Below are 23,437 nucleotides of genomic sequence, written 5' to 3'. Positions count from 1 at the left end.
TGTAATATCAGGGCTAGCCCATCCTTATCAATGTCCCATAAGGTCATGTCCCTCACTCCCTTCGCCTGTCCTCAACTGATAAGCCTCACGCAGCCTGCTCTGAGACGGTAGAGAAAGTACCCCTAAAGCCTTAGTAAAGTTTACTTTGGCGACAGTGACACGCAGGCACACACACACACACACACACACGCACACACACACACTGTTTGTCACTGATGGCCCAGGTGAGTGGTAAACCTGGTTGGCTCTCCTCCCCACCGCCTCCGCACTCCACCCTGACCTTAGACTGGAGAAGAGATGTCGCTCTGTACCTCTGATAGCATGGACTGGCTTAATGTTTAGCCTAGGGTCTAAACACACACACACACACACATAGACACAAAGAGGCAGACCGGGAAGCAGTATAAAAGGCAACGTAACCACAGAGACATACACGGCTCAGGGATGGAATCAGGAACACTACACGTAAGGAGGGTACTAGGCGGTAAAACTTTGGGTGAGTCATTGAGTCATTTTTTGGGGGAGTTGGTTTTATAGGATTGCATTTTTATCACAAATAATTTCAGATAACAATCATGACTATCAGCTAATCAATTTGTTACAGTGGACCTACAGCCATAAATGTTTCTATGCTGAAATAAAAACGTGTTCAGTTCTTTCCTAAGAGTCTTTTACAGTAACAGCCTGATCCATAACAATCACAGATAAAGTCAATTGTTTGTCTGTTAAATTGAGAAAAATAGACTCTATAGACCATAATAATGCTGACATAGTATAAGCACATTTCTTAAACTTTGCATGGAATACCATAGAGACTTTTTAATAGGAAAGCATGTAGTGAAATCGTCTGTGTTTCCCCCGTGAGTCAATAGAAGACAAAGGTTACTTGCACCCACCTCCCCAACGTCAAAAATATTTCCACATGACACTCCCCTTGTACTGTAAAAAATAAATAAAAATGCCACCAAGGTAAAAACAGTTTCAAGTTGGATATTCAACGGATATTCGCTCTTTCAAACCTCAATAGCTTTCAAACTATTTGAGAAACAGACTCCAAATAATTGTCATGATGTTGGTAAAATTGTGCACAACATCGCACAGGTCTTATTTTCACGATTTGGACATTAATTTGCTTTCCAAAGCTAATAAACATGTGGAAATGTGAGCAGCATTTTGAATTCCTAATTGAATTAGGAAGTACAAACGTTGTTTACATTTGAATTTCAATAGCTCCTTGGTCATGTGACCTACTGACTTCAAACAAGGTTCCGAATGTCCTTTCAGAGGGGCCTACATATTGCACACCCTTTAGTTTGTCCATTTTCATCTCACATGATTTTACAGTAATTTTTCTAATTTTTAAATTTCAATAGCTCCTTGGTCCTGTGACCTAATGACTTCAAACAAGGTTCAGAATTTCCACTCAGTGGGCCTACACATTGCACATCCTTTAGTTTGTCCATTTCAATCTCACATGATTTTACATGAATTTTGAAACTTTCGAATTTCAATAGCTCCTTGGTCATGTGACCTAGTGACTTCAAACAAGGTGCAGAATGTACACCGACTACCCTCCTATATTGCACACTTCTTGGTTGTGTACTGTAAAATCATGCGGTGTAACGTACATTTTTCATAGTTTTAAATTGCAATAGCTTCTTGGTTATGTCAATTACACACCTAAGAAGCATACAGTGGATATACATCCATATTGCATAACCTCTAGTCATGTATCGTCTATATTGTTGTACATTAATATTAGTTTGACAATTAGGGGGTTCAGTCCAGTGTTGTGTATACCCTTTTCTTTAATATTTATCTATAATAACTGGTAGTTCTAAGTACTTGTTTTCCCTGTTTTTTATTTTGCCACAGTATTTAACAGAGGTACACAATAGGAGAGGGACAGATAATATCTCCTTTCGTCGTTAATATCAACCATAAAGGAAAAGGTCAAAGTACGAGAGTCATGTTATTAATTGTCCAAAGCAGGGATGGAGAGTGAGCTAGTGAGGTAGGCTGCAGTGGGTTTGCTGGTCAATACATATACTGAACATGTAACCACAGTAATGGTGGCCAGTAAATCAATGAATAAAACATGTATATTGACAAATTAAACAGAAATTGTAGACCTTTAATATTTTCCAACATGTCAACAGAGACTTACTTACTTACTTCAATTAAGTACGAAACATGTCACCGTGTTAACTTTCTCTTTATCCCTGGTTGATGTACATTTCAGAGCCTCTTCAGTGTGGATGGGGTATAGCATACATTTTCAACAACAAAGACAGCACTTCCAGTTTGTGTTCTTTACTCTGTTGAACTCTTTTGTCTTCATTCCTAGGCACAGCACATGGAACCACCGTTGGCGGGCAAAACATTCAACCTAAAACAAAACAAAGTGTAACACGTTATAAATAATATCAAATATCAATGCAGTATGACGTATTAGCCATCCATTGTGTTCTATCATAAATTGTCTTACATGTTACTAACCCAGGCAGTCTTTGGGCCACATCCAGGTTCTTTATCAGTGGCACACATGAAGCAGTTGTTGAACTCTGAAATCATAGGCATGACCTGAGCATATGGCTGTCCCACACAACAACATAAAAATATACATAACATAAAAAAATATTTACATTTACTTTGAATGAAATGTCATTACATACCAGACATTTTTAGTATAACCTCAAGCCATTTCTTTTCGCAGTTGCTCCATGTGTTTTTGAAGGTTCTATATACATTTGGGAGGGGATGTTGGGGAAGTTCAGTGCAACTTCCTTGGTCATCTACACCAAAAAATAAAATTGAGTTTTTGACCTAATTGTCACATAACAGCTAACCATCCATTATTGAAAATATAACTCTCAACCCTGCATTATAAAGACCCCACAGCTGAAGGTGTCCTGCTGCATGGTGGGAGTTATTTCCCCTCCTTTCCACTTTGTCCACCCAGTCGTCTTTTCCATGGCAGGATCTTCTCATTTTGAGGTATTCTCTTTTTTATTTAAACATAAGGGGATTCTGATTAATATAGGCATATTAATACACAGGCCAAAAAATGTATGCTGTTTTCATTATCACTGTAATTTAGTAGAGGTATATATTCCTTTATGCCCCATTCTACACACAGCCTAAATTATAGGCCCTGAACCATTTACAGGACAATAATAAAAGTAGCATATAGGATCCAACCCTATCACAGAGTGAATAAATGTAGAGCATTTGTAGACTTTAAGGAAACAATTATTAAGGGACAGTTTCATCAGTACGTGCTTAAAGAAAGTCATATCACAAAGATCACAAATGACAGTGCCCACCAAATCTATGACAACGGAGAATGAATTGCAAGCACCAAAGTGTGTTAAAGTGTGTTTGTCAAAATAATATCTGAAAATGTCAGTTTTTGAACATAATACCTCTATTTGCAATAACAATTTATGATATATACAGATGAGGAATATTCCATGTACCAACATGAAATGTAGGACGGACATAAGACATTCCCACATACAGTATACACGTACATAGAGGTATTTTTCAGCTATGATTTTACCACTCAGAATCCAGAATGGATATGACAATGGGACCAGCACAGGACGTAATACACCCTTACAACAATCTACTTTTTGATCTTCTTGACTTCTTATCTGGTAAACTGCTACCGTGTGTCAAGAAAAGAGCCCCAATTAGGGGTTAGTGTGCTCCAGTTAAAAAGGTCTGGTTTAGATGAAAAACTATTGCCCTGTGTCCCCGTCCATAGGGGCATGAGAGACTAGTCAGTGGTAGAATTGAGTTGGCACTTTATTGGCCCAAACATCCACAGACCCACAAGGTTGAGGTTACTCATTGTCAGTAATTAGTAATACATATATTTTTTTGCATTGATGCATTGTGTCTTCTAACTGTGCAAGAATAGGATACAAAGCAATAGAAAACATTTGTTCCCATAAATACAATGGAGGATGTCTCTCCTCATACCTCTGGCACTTGAGTCAGACTGCCAGACTGTGTAAAAACTTAATGATGGGGCCAGCAACGGAGTTCCTATTGACTAAGCACCACGGAGACCAATCAGGAGAGAATACACAGGTCAAGGGTGCCAATTGAAAGTCAAGGGGTGTGTCTGTGCCTTTTGGATTACCCTCTCTTTACAGAGAATCCCTGTGGTTCAAGAATAGCTACCCATCCCCTTTCAGTCTGCTCTGCGCATGTCTGAAAGTGACAGAGCTAGCAGCCAAGACAGTTTTTCACAGTATGTCATAAAAAATTAGGGCCATAAATATTAAAGTGTACGTCATCAGAACCATTCAGCTCCATTTCCAGTTAACTACATAATGATATTACATGTCCTTATACTTGGTTAGGTGCACATCTAATGTTCTTCTATGTTCATCCTTCATACTGTGTGAATGATTTTTTTACACAATATGTTTAGAATTGTGATTAAAAAAAAAAGCTTATTGTCATGTTATGACGAGTATTTATTTACCTCACCCACAAGCATTTGTGGGGCTGCAGAGTTTTAAACTCTTGAATGATGGAGGAGGAAAGAGGGTCTTTTTGTCTGTAGACCTCACGACAGCAACCACCACCTCGCAATTTTTTCTTCGCCACAGAGCTGTGACCTGCAATATGCAACTGAAACACATTTAGAAGAGTGATTGTCCTCTTAAACATGAACCGAAAACAAACGATCACAATCCTTTAACATTTGAAAAAAAAAAAAAAAAAAAAACATTGTCACTTCGTGATTGTTTGTCATCTTCCCTGTCCGCTAGAGTCTCTCGGCCTCACCTCCTGTCCCTCTGTCTCTGGAGTAAGGATCTAGATGGTGTTGACTGAACTTCTGGCCACCATCAATATTTCCCTTTCCATTGTCATCTTTATTTGCCAGTTTCATGACACGCTCTGTTTCCAACGTGTTGTTAATAACTCCATCATTTTGTTGTCGTTGTATGTTTTCTGTGGTGACATTAAAAGTTGAATTCATCACTATGGCGATACCTTTCCGTCACTCAGAAATAGAAGAAAGCGATCAAAATTGAAGTTGATCACTTCACAGGAAAAAAACAGTAGTTTCAACGTGTAGTTGTGGTGCGCATGTTATACGTTTTGGTGATACACAAAAAGATATGTGAATCTATTTTCCCAGTTAGAAATAGTAGGCCATGCATCAAATAACTATTTTCATCAGAAAAAACGAACGCTCAAATGCACTATAGTATTTTGTAAGTTGTCTGCAGGTGGCTTGTTGGGAATGCACACAAATATCAAGTCTTTATCAGGTTATGTAAACTGCGTGCTAATACTCACAGTAGAAGCATTTGTGTTAATGTACAGTATATGAAAGAGATGCTATGAAAATTATTATTTCACGTTATCAAGCTCACTCTGATTGACAAATCCCTGCCTATTACCGTGATTAAAAAGAGCATATGAAACATTGTTTTTCATGAGGCCTACCTGTGCTCCTTCCTTTAAGCACCTCTGTTCGAACACCTCTCCTGTCCTTGATCCATTCCACATACAGCCATTTGTGGATCTTTTCAGTGTCCGTGTGAACGATAGTTATTGCGAGGCTGGAACATTTGTTAACTTCCCCCAAAAATGTTGAACACCCATGTAAAATGAAGGCCTGCAAAGCTTACAGATTTAAGTCTAATAGCATGAGATGAAAGTAGACAAACATCAGGGTGTGCAATGTGTAGGCCCACTGAGTGGACGTACCGAACCTTGTTTGAAGTCATTAGGTCACATGACCAAGGAGCTATTGAAATGTAAAATTTAGAAATATTAATATAAAATCATGTGAGATGAAAATGGACAAACTAAAGGGTGTGCAATATAGAAGGGTAGTCAGTGGACATTCTGAACCTTGTTTGAAGTCAGTAGGTCACATGACCAAGGAGCTATTGAAATTCAAAAATGTAAATAAATCATTTAAAATAGTGCGAGATGTAAATACACTTTTTTAAAGTGTGTGCAATGTGTGTCTATGCCACTGGGTAAGCTACAACCAGTTTTGAAAGCTGTAGGTGTAATGGTTAAAGAGCTATTGAAATTAGAAAAATGTGATTTGTTACTATGTTGATGGTCCCTAACTGCTGTTGGTGGTCGTAAGGAAAACCACAGGCGAATATCCGTTGAAAATCCAACCTGAAACTGTCTTTACCTCGGTAAAAATGCACACCCTCCCCCTTATACTTATAGAATTAACCCAAAACAATGTTTACGACCACAAATAACAATAACTGTAGCGACCCTGTGTTTTTAAACGTGGATATCATCTTCGCCACTTCACCATGCTTTTATGGCACAGTCGATACCATGCAGGGCTACGGGCCAGAAGGTTGAGGGTTCGCAGACCACCACGGACAAGTTAACTCTCCCTACCTGTTTCATTACACTACGATCAGAGCCGGCTGCAGACAATGATCAGCTAGGTAGGAATCCGATTTACAAAATGTTGATGCAATATTTATAATTATATAAAACATATGCAATTAATTTTCCAACAGGTTTCTGTGCCAAATGCACCACAGAACCAATAAGCCAGGCATATCGACTTTGGACGCTTCAACATCATGGTTTGCGTTTTCAACACCACAATCAAATAGACTTGTCAATCTCGACAAACAGAATATACGGGTCTACATCCCTCCCTACCTTGTAGGCCTACCCAGTATCGAAGGCTTGGCTTGACAATCTCTGAATGTCATTACACTTTTTGGAGTTTTGTAACAGATGTCTCTTTCCATTGAATTAGCCTAATCAGATTAGAACATTGTGACTGTTTGTGTTTGTGTCACACATGAAAGGTGATACATTTAAAAAGTGAAATGACAAATACAGGCTATATTAAAGCGTAAATTTGTAGAGAGGAAGCAGAGCAATTTAAGCTTACCTTTTTTAGACTTTACACAGCCTGGAGGTTTGTTGGGTCATTGTCCTGTTGAAAAACAAATGATAGTCCCACTGAGCGCAAACCAGATGGGATGGCGTATTGCTGCAGAATGCTGTGGTAGCCATGCTGGTTAACTGTGCCTTGAATTCTAAATAAATCACAGACAATGTCACCAGCAAAGCACCCCCATACCATAACACTTCCTCCTCCATGCTTCACGTGTGAACCACACATGTGGAGATCATCCGTTCACCTACTCTCCGTCTCACAATGACATGGTGGTTGGAACCAAAAATCGAACATTTGGACTGATCAGACCAAAGGACAGATTTCCACCGATTTCCACCATTTCTCGTGTTTCTTGGCCCAATCAAGTCTCTTCTTCTTATTGGTGTCCTTTAGTAGTGGTTTCTTTGCAACAATTCAACCATCAAGGCCTGATTCACACATACTCCTCTGAACAGTTGATTTTAAGATGTGTCTGTTACTTGAACTCTGTGAAGCATTTATTTGGGCTGCAATTTCTGGTAACTTTAATGAACTTATCCTCGGCAGCAGAGGTAACTGGGTCTTCCTTTCCAGTGGAGGTCCTCATGAGAGCCAGTTTCATCAAAGCGCATGATGGATTTTGCGACTGTACTTTCCAAGTTCTTGAAATTTTCCAGATTTAGTAACCTTCATGTCTTAAAGTAATGATGGACTGTCATTTCTCTTTGCTTATTTGAGCTGTTTTTTTTTTTTTACCAAATATATACCACCCCTACCTTGTCACAACACAACTGATTGGCTCAAACGCACTTAAGAAGGAAAGAAAGTCCACTAATTAACTTTTAACAAGGCACACCTGTTTATTGAAATGCATTCCAGGTGACTACCACATGAAGCTGGTTGAGAGAATGCCAAAAGTGTGCAAAGCTGTCATCGAGGCAAAGGGTGGCTACTTTGAAGAATCTGAGATATAAAATATATTTTAATTTGTTTTACGCTTTTTTTTACTACATGTTTCCACGTGTTATTTCATAGTTTTCGCTATTCACAGTCTTCTCTATTATTATACAATGTAGAAAATAGTTCCAATAAAGAATGAGTAGGTGTGTCCAACCTTTTGACTGGTACTGTATGTGGCCAAATTATTATAGGACGACTTGGGAGAATGATGGTCCACAAAATACAGCAGACTGGCCTGCTACTGTGCCTTTCTAGACCTTATAAACCGTCGAGAGCAGACCCACAACTGATCCAAATGGAAGGCAATATTCAAATCACAGGGCTTTTGCACCGTTGTTCAAATGACATTATCATTGCAGTTTACAGCCTTGGTGCAGCTTTGAATGATTTTACAGTTAAGCCTATTGCAGATGTGGACAAACGATCCACCTACTACTATTGTCACTATGCATGGTGGATAGAGGGCAGGATAGACAGACCTGTAGACCATATTGACCTGTGGTGAAGTTAGCTCCCGGAAAAGCATAGTGCATAAGGGAAGTAACAAAAACATGTTTACATAGGGGAGGCGCATGAAAGCAGATGAGGAAATTTGTCTGAGATGGACTAGTAAATGATATAGTAAAACCTGCAAAAGGGGGAATGCAAACCAGGGGAGAAACATTCTCTTCAACATTTACACTCATCACAGCATCTTCAGTGGTGGTTTTCTTCTTCTTTAGCTGACAGTACCAAGTGAGAAAGTTCATTAAAATAGCTTCCCTTATCTCAGTAGCCCACCACATGGCTGGGTTTGCAGGATCACTCATGGGTGGAGCTACAGTAGTAAGCACATATCTATTATGTATAACTATATCATTTTAGTGGTAGAATATGTGTAGAGTGTATCCTTAAAACCATTTAGTAAAAGGCAAACTTTACTGGGTGTAAGGGTCACACTGGGTGTATGGGTTACACACGAGTTGATGCTGTAACTAGTGGGAATGACTGTCTTTCTCGATCTGACAACTGGGGTTTTGTGTATTTGCCTGGTGAACCTGCTGTCAAAATGACATTTCTAATATTGCATAACTAAATAGTTATCATACTGTAGGTATCACAGAGCTGTAACTGAACATGGAAACATACAGAGTGAACCATCTCAAACCATTCCATTTGGACATGCTAAGACATCATGAAGACAACAGATGATGAAGAAACATAAATGTGACAGAGAATAGTAGAGTTGTCTCCTGATATGCACTGGCATGGGTCTATGACTATGTGCATTTAACCAGAGCATGCAGATATGTGGAGCAAGTATTTTGTGAGACTGTTAAACTGCTCTGTGTTGCATAATACTGTAACTGTCTCACGGAACCCAAACCTGCTGCACGCATGTGACATCCTGCGCTATCGTGCATACATTTATTTTGTCCCTCTACACCAAACGCGATCACGAGACGCAGGTTAAAATAGCAAAACAAACTCTGAACCAATGACATTAATTTGGGGACAAGTCGAAAAGCATTAAACATGTATGGCAATTTAACTAGTTAGCTTGCACTTGCTAGCTTTCTGTTTAGCTAGCTTGCTGTTGCTAGCTAATTTGTCATGGGATATAAACATTGAGTTGTTATTTTACCTGAAATGCACAAGGTCCTCTACTCCGACAATTAATCCACACATAAAACGGCCAACCGAATCGTTTCTAGTCATCTCTCCTCCTTCCAGGCTTTTTCATCTTTGAACTTATATGGTGATCGGCAAAACAGTTCGTCTTTCAATCATCCACGTGGTTATAACCAATGAGGAGATGGCACGTGGGTACCTGCTTCTATAAACCATTGAGGAGGTGGGAGAGGTAGGACTTTCAACGCGATCTTCGTCAGAAATAGAAAGGAATTCTATTTTAGCCCTTGGCAACGCAGACACTCGTTGGCGCCCGCGAGCAGTGTGGGTGCAATAATTGAATAACACGGATTTCTAAATTTATTTTGCGACGCTCGCGCATGCAACGTGTCCGGTCTGGTCAGCATGTAACGCTGTGCACTCATCACTCGTAATCGACTGAACTGTCTGGACAGGTGAGAAATACTTCATAGTGTGCGACAAGTCTTGATATTCTCTTCCTGTGACAGAGGCTGGTGATGACGAGGAGGCCCCACCAGAGCCACCAGAGCGGGTGACCCATCGTCCCCTGTCCCCTCTGGGCCGCCTCTATGTCTACGCCCTGCACGGCTGCCTGTGTGAGGTGGGCTTCACCGCTGTATGGGACTGGTGGGAGACCAAGGACAGGAGGCTGGCAGGACACACCAGCCTTTGGGCCCTCCCCATGTATGCCTTGGCCATCTTCCTCATAGAGGGCCTGCGTGGCAGGCTGTTGGCCCAGTGCTGCCCCCTGCTGCTACGCATGCTGGTCTACACCCTGTTCATCTACCTGTGGGAGTTTAGCTGGGGCGTGGTGCTGAGGTTTCTAGGAGCCTGTCCATGGGACTACTCTGGGTTTAGCTATAACCTGGCAGGGCTGGTGACTCTTGAGTACGCCCTGCCCTGGGCTCTGGCCTCACTAATAGCAGAGCAGCATGTCATCAGAAAAACTCTGAGAGTACGACTGGCTAACTGATGACTCTCTGTAGAGGATTACCAAGTCATACAGTCTCACCTACATGCTATTATATACACAGCATACTTAAGCAATAAGTCCCGAGGGGGGGTGGTATATGGCCGTTCTTAGGCATAACACAATGTGGAGTGCCTGGAAACAGCCCTTATCATAAACCCCCGAGGTGACTTATTGCTATTATAAACTAGTTAACAATGTAATTAGAGCATTAAAAATACATGTTTTGTCATAGCCGTGGTACACAGTCTGAAATACCACAGCTGTCAGCCAATCAGCATTCAGGACCTGAACCACCCAATTTATAAATGGAAACACACCATGTAAATGACAGTGTCCTCACAAACCCTTAAGTCCATCGTTTTCAGTAAGCATGGTAATAAACTGTCAACACGGTAATACAGGCAAGCATTTTTACTGAGAGAGCACTAGTCGGTTGCCATGGCAGCGAATAACAAGTGCACTATCAAGCATCAAATGAGGCAAGCTGGAACATGACAGAATGTATCAGTCATCTGCTCTGTGGGCAGTACACTGTGCTGGGAAGAGAATCTACTGTAGGGCCACTGTCACAAACCCACACACCACATTCAGTTGAACAACCTAAGTACTGTTCAAACATCCTAAAGGATCAAAGGCTTCATATTAAAAAAGGGTTTTAATTAGTAGGCCCGTCAAATATCTCGACTAACGTTCAGTGAATTGCTGATTTCTATTTTGTTCTGCTATCTTACATACATCAGGTTTGGACTACAGAGAAATACAATGAGTTATTCTGAACTGAACTGTTTAACTTGGTTAAATGGATGTTGTTCAAATGAATCTAATGGAGCATTGCATCAGTGGAAGATCAAAGTTATGCTTCAGTGTGTGGTTTACATGAAGGGAAGTATTACAGGAAGTACGTGTGAACTTCCTCATTCAACCATCCTGACTGCTGGGAAGTGCTAACGAAACCATTTGGTGTGTTAACAAACAAGAGATCACATACCATATTTGTATTTATTTATGAACACTTGTACAAATTGTACAAATGTACAATTCAGTTTGAATACATTTCAACACTGATTCAGGTGTTCATGAAATGGTTTCATTCCAAAAGCATGAAAATATATTGTTGTTGATAAGTTTAATTGTCAAGATGTTCTATTACAGTTTGTTTGACTTCCTGTTTTACTCAATACTTACCCAAATCTTATCTTTGAGTTCATTACAGAGTGTTAATCTTTAACGTCATTTATGACTCAGGGTTACAATCACGCTCTCTGCAGCAAAAGAACATGCAATCTCTTTCGCTGACCCTCCTTTTTCCTTGTGCGTCGCAGCAGAGAGCGTGCTCATCAGAGGTCATGCACATCTCCTTCCTGGGTTTTGAGTGACAAACAGGCAAATTCTCCCCTCCACTGGTACCGCAAGCACCGGAATCATACAAAAACAGAAATTCAAACAGATTCCTCTAGCAAACCACAAAATAATAGCATCTACTGTATGAGTGACGACCTCTTTCTTCTTGTGTTACTTGAATACAACATTCTTTCTCTAAAGCCATTATTTATTGGGGCAATTCACAAACATCCACTCTATCTTCCGTTTCCTTTTCTTATTACCACACTCATCATCCCACTCACTGGCTATGTCCCGGAATGAGTAGGCTGTCTCCTGTGGACTGAGGGAACTCTTGGCCATCCAGAGTCACATGGGGAGGGATCCCTCCTGGGAGAGGAAGAGAAGGTGAGGACGAAAGTGCCAATAGACAGAAGGAAGCAGAGCGAGTGAAATGAAAAGAGAGAAATACCACACGTTTAAATAAATAGTGAAGGCATGATGACGTGACAGAAATGCAAATTCTCAAATGGATTAGTGACACTGTACCTGCTGCCATAACCAGACATCAGTTCCTTGTTTACAAACCTCTGTCTGCCCGGGGCCACACAGCATGGTCTGTCACAGAGTAGTAGAAGTAACATTAGCACCACCATCCTCATCTTTACACTCACTAGTCTGATAAACCAGACCTATAGCTCACTTTCCTCCTACTACACTAGTGAGCAACTTACTGTAACTTTCAATATTAGCAAGTCATGAGTTTGAATCAAGTGGGGAGCTCAGTCTGGACTGGTTGTTGGTCGCTTTCAAAGGTTTCAATGAACGTAAAAGGTCAACAAATAGCTAAGTCATCATTCCAGATATTCCAGGGTCACCGCCATCTCAAACTGGGCCCCGAACATGTAGATGGGGTGTCAGCTGGCCAGGGAGGGACGCTGTTTTTCCACTCAGTCTCTGAAGTGGAAGGGGGTCATCACATGCAAGGTGTTCTGAGGCTGTCTGAAGTCTAGACAGACAGAAAATGATAGCACATTGGCCAACAGGGTTCTCGTGTTGTTGGACACACTTGCACAGCAAAATATCCACAAACCAGATGTAAAACCACACAAAAAACAAAAGTAGTGTGCAACACCTACTGAAGACCACCTTTCTCCCATTGTCACTTTGTGAGAGGGGGAGTCACCTGGGTTTAACTTGCCTGTTCTGTGCTGCTCCGACGCAAAAAAAACTGAGGACCGCAGCATCCGCTGAGTATTCCCTGCCGAGCACTAATGTTCACAAAAAAAAATTATGTTTAATGCCGGACTAAACTCAATGACATGCGTCTCACTTTTGAATCACTGGCACCAGCTGGGTCCTCAGGTTTTTACAGTAAAACCCTCTCAAAATGTCTGTAGTGTCATCCACACATTACCTGAAACCACAGAGGCATGATTTCTTTCTCTATCTGTCTTTCTTTCTCTCTCTCTCTCTCTCTCTTTCTTTCTCTCTCTCTTTCTCTCTCTCTCTCTCTCTCGTAGGGGGGTCAAGGGGATGTGAGGTGTGAGATGTGTGTAAGAAGAAGGCATGGTGGATGGTGGTACCTTAAACAGTCTGTCTTTGAATGAAGCCTCCTTCTCTCCAACACCAGCCCCACAGTGTTATCCAGTCACTAGGGGGAGTGGGGGATCCGAGCAGGGAGCAGAAATGTCTGAGGACCAGATATGGACACAGGAGGACATGGGGTGTGTGTGACACAAACACAAACCTAAAAAATCTGCAGTTTTTATGGCACTATCACTTATGTTAAACAGTGGACTTGGCGAGATAAGCTTTGAATAACTGTTGAATAAAAAACACAGATACATCATGCGGAGGATGTCTTAGGCTTCACATCACATTCAAGTGCTCACTGAATGTGCTTCTACTGACCTCCAGTGGCTAGATTGTGTTCTTGAAAATGCTTTGTAAATACACTGAGTACACAAAGCATTAGAAACACCTGCTCTTTCCATGACATAGACTGACCAGGTGAATCCAGGTGAAAGCTATGATCCCTTATTGATGTCACCTGTTAAATCCACTTCAATCAGTGTAGATGAAGGGGAGGAGACGGGTTAAAGAAGGATTTTTAAGCATTGAAACAGTTGAGACATGGATTGTGTATGTGTGCTATTCAGAAGGTGAATGGGCAAGACAAAAGATTTAAGTGCCTTTGAACGCGGTATGGTAGTAGGTGCCAGGCGCATCGGTTTGAGTGTGTCAAGAACTGCAACGCTGCTGGGTTTTTCACACTCAACAGTTTCCCGTGTGTATCAAGAATGGTTCATCACCCAGAGGACATCCAGCCAACTTGACACAACTATGGGAAGCATCCCCGTGGAACACTTTTGATACCTTGTAGTCCATACCCTGACGAATTGAGGCTGTTCTAAGTCAATATTAGGAAGATGTTCCTAATGTTTTGTACACTCATTGAATAAAGTCTTTACATAGCGCAAATAAGTCTGATAAGTCTTATATCACATACATAATATCTCTTAGTCATTTGAATGCCCATTGTCTGCAAGTGCTTGAGATATCATTCCTATGCAATGTCCCTATCTGAAAGTAAGCAACTGATGCAAGGACATTACCACGCTAGTTAGTTAGCAATCAGTCAAGCGTGCTTCTTCACCTGCATTGCTTGCTGTTTGGGGTTTTAGGCTGGGTTTCTGTACAGCACTTTGAGATATCAGCTGATGTACGAAGGGCTATATAAAATAAATGTGATTGATTGATTGAAGCCACCGTAGTATCTTTCCTGGCCCACGTGCCTAACCTTCTCACATAAACTCAGTCAGAAGAGCATCACTCAATCCTTTGCCACAGTATTTGGTCAATGTCATAGGTGAATGCTGGCCTTTTCTCCTACCTCCTCCCCTTCCTCTATGTGTTAATCATTGCTGGTGTTGGGACCTCCAACAAGCATGATGTTCAGCTGACAAAAATGCCTAGAGGAGAAAGAAAATATGCAAGCATGCACTTTGCTCACATTCATTACCTTTGTCAATCTTTTGCCAACATAGCGTGAACGATTCATATTTGACTATTAAAGAGGGGTAAACAGAACTTATTTTACAGCTCAACATGATGATGGCATGGTCCCATTTTAAAATAACAACAGATGCTTCATGTAAATCTTATAGATGATTTGTGACGCATCTATTGCTTATGAACACTTTATATGAAGACTTTATAAGTTATAGTTTGTTTAATCTAGTGACACCGGAGTGTGCATCTAAAACTGAAACTATAACGATGTCTATAAACGAAACTAGCCCAGGCTGCTACTCACGTGAGTTTGTTGCACACTGGTGGTAGAAAGGCCTTTTCATTCTCTGCAATCCATTTGTCCACATTTGTTCACAAGAAGTGGTTTCCCACTCATTATTGCAAAGTGATGTGAAAATTGGAACTGAAAAAATAACTCTTTGTGTATTGAATCACTTAGTTCTGTGTTTTTTTTTTGGGGGGGGGGGGGGGGGGTTCAGAGAGACTGAGAGTCCAAAATACAGAAGTGGGATAACTAGGGTAGGAGTCCGGTGTGATCGGTGAAAGGTTGATTACATTCCCACAATAAGAAAACTAGTGACAGTGATGTGGGCGGTCATATAAAACCAAAGCGGAAACACTTGTCAGTAATGTGATGGAGTGAAGTGATGAGGGGACGAGGGCTGCACATGTTAATGAGTAGGAGGGAAGCAGGAATCCCATTAAAATTAGCACTGCAGTCTCTGCAGTCTCATATAATGTACATGGATAAGCAATGTATATTATCAAAGGTACAATTAAATTAGTTGTATTTTTTAAAATGTTTTAAAAAACATTTTAAATTGACTGTACTCTATGTTTGAACCTGTTTTATTGGCTGAGTTCATCACCTTAAAATCCCCTTCTTTTACCACTTACCACTTTTCGCAATATCAGCAAGACAAAGGAGCTGATCGCGGACTACAGGAAACAGAGGGCCGAGTACGCCCCCATTCACATCGACGGGGCTTTAGTGGACCGGGTTGAGAGTTCCTCTGTGTCTACATCACTAAGGAATTAGCATGGTCCACACACACCAAAACAGTTGTGAAAAAGGCACGACAACGCCTCTTCCCCCTCAGGAGGCAGAAAAGATTTGGCATGGGCCCTCAGATATTCGAAAAGTTCTACAGCTGCACCATTGAGAGCATCTTGACTGGCTGCATCACCGCTTGGTATGGCAAATGCTTGGCATCCAAACGCAAGACGCTACAGAGGGTAGTGTGTACGGTCCAGTACATCACTAGAGCCAAGGTCCATGCCATCCAGGACCTCTATACCAGGCGGTGTCAGAGGAAGGCACTTATAGTTGTCAAAGACTCCAGCCACCCATAGACTGTTCTCTCTGCTACTGCACGACATGCACTACTGATGCCCCAAGTCTGGAACCAACAAGACTCTGAACAGCATCTTCCCCCAAGCCATAAGACTGCTAAATAGTTAAGCAAATAGCTACCAGGACTATCTGCATTGACCCCCTTTTGCACTAACTATTTTGACTCCTCACATATGCTGCTGCTACTTCTCATTATCTATCCTGTTGCCTAGTCGCTTTAACCTTACCTATATGTACATATCTACCTCAATTACCTTGTACCCCTGCACAGCGACTCTGTACTGTTACCCTGTGTATATAGCCAATTTATCTTTACTCATTGTGTATTTATTTGTGTTATTTGCATTGTTGTGAATGGCCCTTAAGTAAGCATTACACTGTTAGTATAAGCCTGTTGTTTGTGAAGCATGTGACAAAATCTGAAAAAGTGCATAGGACTTACTATTCTACTATCAGCTCTTACTGTCTGGGTCCAGATTGATGACACACAACCAGGGTGATGACATCAGAGGTCAGGGCTCTGTAAGATGAATAGGCCAACCCCCTCAGCCCACCCCCACTGTTAACTAAGAAATCAACAATATACCTGATTACTTCTCTTTTACTTTCTCATACACTAGCTAATTCCTGTATTCTAAAGAAAACTGACTCACTGGCTGTGTCCACGAATGATCAGACTCCTGTAGACAGAGGGAATCTTGGCAAGAGTCATAGACGACCTCTCCTGAGGGAAGAGGAAAGGGTGAGAGGTAGAGAGAGAGAGAAAAATGTGAGCAAAGTAGCATTAACAGCTAAGTAGCTGAAAAATGGTGATCAAATCAAAGTTTATTTGTCACGTGCGCTGAATACAACAGATCACCTTACAGTGAAATGCTTACTTACAGGCTCTAACCAATAGTGGTAAAAAGGTAAGGTGAACAATATGTAGGTAAAGAAATAAAATAACAGTAAAGAGACAGGCTATATACAGTAGCGAGGCTATAAAAGTAGCGAGGTTACATAGACACTGGTTAGACAGTCTGATTGAAGTAGTATGTACATGTAGATATGGTTAAAGTGACTATGCATATATGATGAACAGAGAGTAGCAGTAGCGTAAAAGAGGGGTTGGCGGGTGGTGGGTGGGACACAATGCAGATCGGGTCATTCATGCGTGGGGAAGACACATACCAGTTGCATATCCACAAATCAGTTTCTCTTCTCGTCCCCTCAGTCTCTCGTGGCCAATAGAGAAGGGTCTGTCATGGGAGGAGCAGGGCAATATGACATCATCATCATCATCATCATCTTCACACTCTCTAATCAAGTCCCAGGTGGACTAAAGAGCAGTTTCTCACATTTTCCTTTCCCATCAATTTGTTAAGGATCGGCCCCTTTTTTCCAATTTTGGCCTAAAATGACATACCCGAATCTAACAGCCTGTAGCTCAGGCCCTGAAGTAAGGATATGCATTTTCTTGGTACCATTTGAACGGAAACACTTTTAAGTTTGTGGAAATGTGAAAGGAATGTAGGAGAATATGACACATTAGATCTGGTAAAAGATAATACAAAGAAAAAAACAACCTGTTTTTGTATTTTTTTGTACCATCATCTTTCAAATGCAAGAGAAAGGCCATAATGTATTATTCCAGCCCGGATGCAATTTAGACATTGGCCACTAGATGGTAGCACTGTATGTGCAAAGTTTTAGACTGATCCAATGAACCATTGCATTTCTATTCACAATGATGTATCAAGACTGCCCAAATGTGCCTAATATGTTTATTAATAACTTTTCATGTTCAAAACTGTGCACTCTCCTCAAACAATAGCATGGCATTCTTTCACTGTAATAGCTACTGTAAATTGGACAGTGCAGTTAGAATAACAAGAATTTAATATTTCTGACAATATCAGATGCGTCTATGTTCTGGGAAATGTTCTTGTTATTTACAACCTCATGCTAATCGCATTAGCATATGTTAGCTCAACCGTCCCACCAATCCTGAAGAAGTTAATGAGCTCCATATCTCCACACTACATCCCCTCGCCGTCGATATCCTGGAGCTTGGCAGGAGCCACAGTCTGCTGGGAGCTCAGTCTAGACATGCATTTGTGAAATAAGATTAGTTCTTGCTAATCTGCCTCCTTGGAGATGAAGGTCATGTGACAGATTTATCTCCCAAGCATATGTTAAAGAAGGCAGCTACATATGCTACATTTCCATCCCTCTCTCCCTCCATCTATCCATCCATCCAGATACAAGACAGATGATTGCTTAAGTTAGTGGATAGATGATAATGATCTGAATTCATGTTGTCAAGTATGGTTGTTGACATGTTGAATTGTGATCCTCCAATAAACTATCCCTACCATACATGTCTAGACTAGCAGTGTTTTTCATTCAGTTTACAATGTTAACATAACCATACCACAATAAAACAATGGACTCTTTTTCGAAAATAGATTATTATACACAAGCAAAACTGCATCATGTTATAGAGGGTAGCCTGAAGAGAAAGAACACGTTTAGTCAACATAGCTTCGGGAAGTAGTTTGGGGGTGGGGGTGCTGCAGGACGATCACAGGACTAGTGCACTACTTTTGTGAAAAAAGGTTAACTAAATGTATTTGAGTGTTTACCAGCATGTGTAACTTCAGTCTGATAATTATCTGTGCAAAACAGTTAATACTTGTGGAATATATAAATACTTGCTTGATATTTATTTTCCAGTTTCTTGAAATACTTTGCAAATGGAACTTATTTCTATCAGTCGTTTTACAATTTAGCAGACACCCTCAACCAAAGCAACTGACAGTAGTGAGGGCATGCATTTCATACTGGTCCCCCATGGGAATTGAACCCACAAGCCTAGAGTTAAAAGCATGATTCTCTACTACCAACTGATCCACATCATCACATCACAAACCAGTTGATGTGTCAATGTAGTCAATCAAGTACTGTATTGTGCATTGTCTTTATGGTGATCGAAAGTCCACAGGGACAGGGCAACAACTCTTACAATTCCAACGGTTGAATCCTGCAAGATACTGTTTTATACACCTACCTTTTTTGCCAAAACAGCAATGCTGACATTGTTCCTTAATTTAAGGTTAGGGCTAGAATTAAGGTTAGCAGTGTTGTTAAATTAGGGTTACGGTTAGGAACACTGTAGAACTATGTGGGGTTTAGCCATAACTTTGTGGCTGTGGTAACTAGTCAGGACCCTGTAGCAGCCACGATTTCACAGAAATTAGCAACTTGTTATGAAATTAATATTCATACTACAACCACACAATATTATATCACTTTCCAGATTAGCTGTCAAATACACACGGCCAATATAGGAAAATACCATTTAGTCACAATAGACTCGACAACAGATAGCTCTCTATCCATCCAATGAGCAGTTCAGGCGAACTAACGTTAGCAAGCTAGTTAGCGATGTTCAAACAACGCAAACGACTGATTCGGCAAATCAGTAATTTATTAAAGCTTAGTCGGGTCTTGATCGGTTTCTATGGGTGTTGCTGTATGGTTCTGGTTGTGTTGTAACACATAACAGACAATTTAATTACCGATAAATAAATCATTAAAAAAAGAGAAGATAGCATCCGGTTTAGACTGTTCATAATCTCTATTGCTGAGCCGTAGAAGTGGAGCTCCAGTGGCGCAATCGGTTAGCGCGCGGTACTTATATGACAGTACATTGTAGAGCTATGCCGAGGTTGTGAGTTCGAGCCTCACCTGGAGCAGTATTTTTACTGCTTACTGCTTACTGCAAGTACGTTGAACTTGAGATAACATTGAATACGTGAACCAGCCGCTCAGTACCTACCTAAACTGTCAGTGACTGACAATTAAGCAGTGTAGACAAAGACGATATCAGGTAGGGACTTTCTTTTCTAACATATTGTTAGACACAAATATAAAAATGTAGGTAGAGTAGCCTAGATATTACTTGTTAGATATTGCTGCACTGTGGGAACTAGAAGCACATGCATTTCGCTACACTCGCAGTAACATCTGCAAACCACGTGTATGTGACCCATACAATTTGATTTGATTCGATTTAATCACGATTTGTCATGTTTTAGCGACATGCCATTTCTTAGCTACATGTTATCATTAACAGATATTCCTGCTGTTTTATGAAGACATACAACAAAATAGCTATCATCCACACTCCCATCGCGGGGGCCAGTCGTGTATTGCCATAACGGACATTTTGGTGACCTTATTTGACTTTTTCTGCTGCTTTTGAGATACGGTTCGATCCCACCTTGGGACACTACTTGATTGAGTATATAAAACACAAAACAATCATACTATTGATCACTCAATTATCTATTATTATTCTAATATGTATTCATTATAGAATTGTCAGTATTTATGATAAACCTTTAAACTGCACTCTTCCTCTCCTCCCTGGCTCTCTATTTTTCAGCTCCAGATGACAAACCTACACTGTCCAAGGGTTGCAGGTCTGCCAACTTCCTTCTGGTCACACATTGTATTCAGAGAAATATCCAATAAACCAAAGACATTGCTTTAAGAACAATCCAAAATGTATTTTTGATACTGTCTCAAAGCTAACTAAAAAGCAGCGTTCCCCAAGAGAGGATGGCTTTCACTTCAGCAGTAATAAATTCATGAACTTCTTTGAGGAAAATATCATGATTATTAGAAAGCAAATTACGGTCTCCTCTTTAAATCTGCATATTCCTTCAAAGCTCAGTTGTCCTGAGTCTGCACATCTCTGCCAGGACCTAGGATCAAGAGAGACACTCAAGTGTTTTAGTACTATATCTCTTGACACAATTATGAAAATAATCATGGCCTCTAAACCTTCAAGCTGCATACTGGACCCTATTCCAACTAAACTACTGAAAGAGCTGCTTCCTGTGCTTGGCCCTCCTATGTTGAACCTAATAAACGTCTCTCTATGTGTACCAAACTCACTAAAAGTGGCAGTAATAAAGCCTCTCTTGAAAAAGCCAAACCTTGACCCAGAAAATATAAAAAACTATCGGCCTATATCGAATCTTCCATTCCTCTCAAAAATGTTAGAAAAGCTGTTGCGCAGCAACTCACTGCCTTCCTGAAGACAAACAATGTATTACAAATGCTTCAGTCTGGTTTTAGACCCCATCATAGCACTGAGACTGCACTTGTGAAGGTGGTAAATTACCTTTTAATGGCGTCAGACCGAGGCTCTGCATCTGTCCTCGTGCTCCTAGACCTTAGTGCTGCTTTTGATACCATTCATCACCACATTCTTTTGGAGAGATTGGAAACCCAAATTGGTCTACACGGACAAGTTCTGGCCTGGTTTAGATCTTATTTGTCGGAAAGATTTCAGTTTGTCTCTGTGAATGGTTTGTCTTCCATTTTAGGACCACTATTGTTTTCACTATATATTTTACCTCTTGGGGATGTCATTCGAAAACATAATGTCAACTTTCACTGCTATGTGGATGACACACAGCTGTACATTTCAATGAAACAAGGTGAAGCCCCAAAATTGCCCTCGCTAGAAGCCTGTGTTACAGACATAAGGAAGTGGATGGCTGCAAACCTTCTACTTTTAAACTCTGAGAAAACAGAGATGCTTGTTCTAGGTCCCAAGAAACAAAGAGATCTTCTGTTGAATCTTACAATTAATCTTGATGATTGTACAGTCGTCTCAAATAAAACTGTGAAGGACCTCGGCGTTACTCTGGACCCTGATCTCTCTTTTGACTAACATATCAAGACTGTTTCAAGGACAGCTTTTTTTCCATCTACGTGACATTGCAAAAATCAGAAACTTTCTGTCCAAAAATGATGCAGAAAAATTATTCCATTATTTTGTTACTTCTAGGTTAGACTACTGCAATGTTCTACTTTCCGGCTACCCGGATAAAGCACTAAATAAACTTCAGTTAGTGCTAAATACGGCTGCTAGAATCCTGACTAGAACCAATTTTTTTTATCATATACTGGCTTCCTGTTAAGGCAAGGGTTGATTTCAAGGTTTTACTGCTAACCTACAAAGCATTACATGGGCTTGCTCCTACCTATCTTTCTGATTTGGTCCTGCCATACATACCTACACGTACGCTACGGTCACAAGACGCAGGCCTCCTAATTGTCCCTAGAATTTCAAAGCAAACAGCTGGAGGCAGGACTTTCTCCTGTAGAGCTCCATTTTTATGGAATGGTCTGCCTACCCATGTGAGAGACGCAGACTCGTCTCAACCTTTAAGTCTTTACTGAAGACTCATCTCTTCAGTGGGTCATATGATTGAGTATAGTCTGGCCCAAGAGTGCGAAGGTGAACGAAAAGGCTCTGGAGCAACGAACCGCCCTTGCTGTCTGCCTGGTCAGTTCCCCTCTTTCCCCTGGGATTCTCTGCCTCTAACCCTATTACAGGAGCTGAGTCACTGGCTTACTGGTGCTCTTTCATGCCGTCCCTAGGAGGGGTGCGTCACTTGAGTGGGTTGAGTCACTGACGTGATCTTCCTGTCTGGGTTGGCGCCACCCCCTTGGGTTGTGCCGTGGCGGAGATCTTTGTGGGCTGTACTCGGCCTTGTCTCAGGATGGTAAGTTGGTGGTTGAAGATATCCCTCTAGTGGTGTGGGGGCTGTGCTTTGGCAAAGTGGGTGGGGTAATATCCTTCCTGTTTGGCCCTGTCCGGGGGTATCATCGGATGGGGCCACAGTGTCTCCTGACCCCTCCTGTCTAAGCCTCCAGTATTTATGCTGCAGTAGTTTGTGTCGGGGGGGCTAGGGTCAGTTTGTTATATCTGGAGTACTTCTATCTTATCCGGTGTCCTGTGTGAATTTTAAGTATGCTCTCTCTAATTCACTCTTTCTTTCTCTCTCTCGGAGGACCTGAGCCCTAGGACCATGTGTCAGGACTACCTGGCATGATGACTCCTTGCTGTCCCCAGTCCACCTGGCCGTGCTGCTGCTCCAGTTTCAACTGTTCTGCCTGCGGCTATGGAATCCTGACCTGTTCACCGGACGTGCTACCTGTCCCAGACCTGCTGTTTTCAACTCTCTAGAGACAGCAGGAGTGGTAGAGATACTCTTAATGATCGGCTATGAAAAGCCAACTGACATTTACTCCTGAGGTACTGACTTGCTGCACCCTCGACAACTACTGTGATTATTATTATTTGACCATGCTGGTCATTTATGAACATTTTAACATCTTGGCCATGTTCTGTTATAATCTCTACCCGGCGCAGCCAGAAGAGGACTGGCCACCCCTCATAGCCTGGTTCCTCTCTAGG

The 23,437-nt window shown here is 41.2% G+C and overlaps 1 protein-coding gene and 1 non-coding gene across 3 annotated transcripts; both read left to right on the top strand.

The window, feature by feature from the left end:
- The first annotated feature begins 322 nt into the window (after positions 1-322).
- LOC110527131 (transmembrane protein 229B) lies at positions 323-14,270 on the top strand. Of its 2 annotated transcripts, XM_090237596.1 has the most exons (4): positions 323-496; positions 9,982-10,094; positions 12,115-12,194; positions 13,310-14,270. In XM_090237596.1, the coding sequence occupies exons 1-4, from the start codon at positions 445-447 to the stop codon at positions 13,326-13,328; spliced, it is 264 nt and encodes an 87-aa protein (XP_090093722.1). In that variant the 5' UTR covers positions 323-444; the 3' UTR covers positions 13,329-14,270. The 2 variants fall into 2 exon arrangements, with proteins under 2 accessions (XP_090093722.1, XP_021463958.1); XM_021608283.3 differs by lacking the exons at positions 12,115-12,194; positions 13,310-14,270 and having other exon boundaries at positions 9,982-11,590.
- Positions 14,271-19,819: 5,549 nt separating this feature from the next.
- On the top strand, positions 19,820-19,913 carry trnai-uau (transfer RNA isoleucine (anticodon UAU)). The gene is made up of 2 exons: positions 19,820-19,857; positions 19,878-19,913. It is a non-coding gene; the product is annotated as a tRNA-Ile (tRNA).
- The last annotated feature ends 3,524 nt before the right edge of the window (positions 19,914-23,437 follow it).

Source organism: Oncorhynchus mykiss, chromosome 1, assembly GCF_057628025.1.
Source record: "Oncorhynchus mykiss isolate SJ-2025 chromosome 1, ASM5762802v1, whole genome shotgun sequence".
Classification (NCBI taxonomy): domain Eukaryota; kingdom Metazoa; phylum Chordata; class Actinopteri; order Salmoniformes; family Salmonidae; genus Oncorhynchus; species Oncorhynchus mykiss.
The sequence above is the reverse complement of the archived record's forward strand: the minus strand, read 5'-3'. Positions and strand labels throughout refer to the sequence as shown.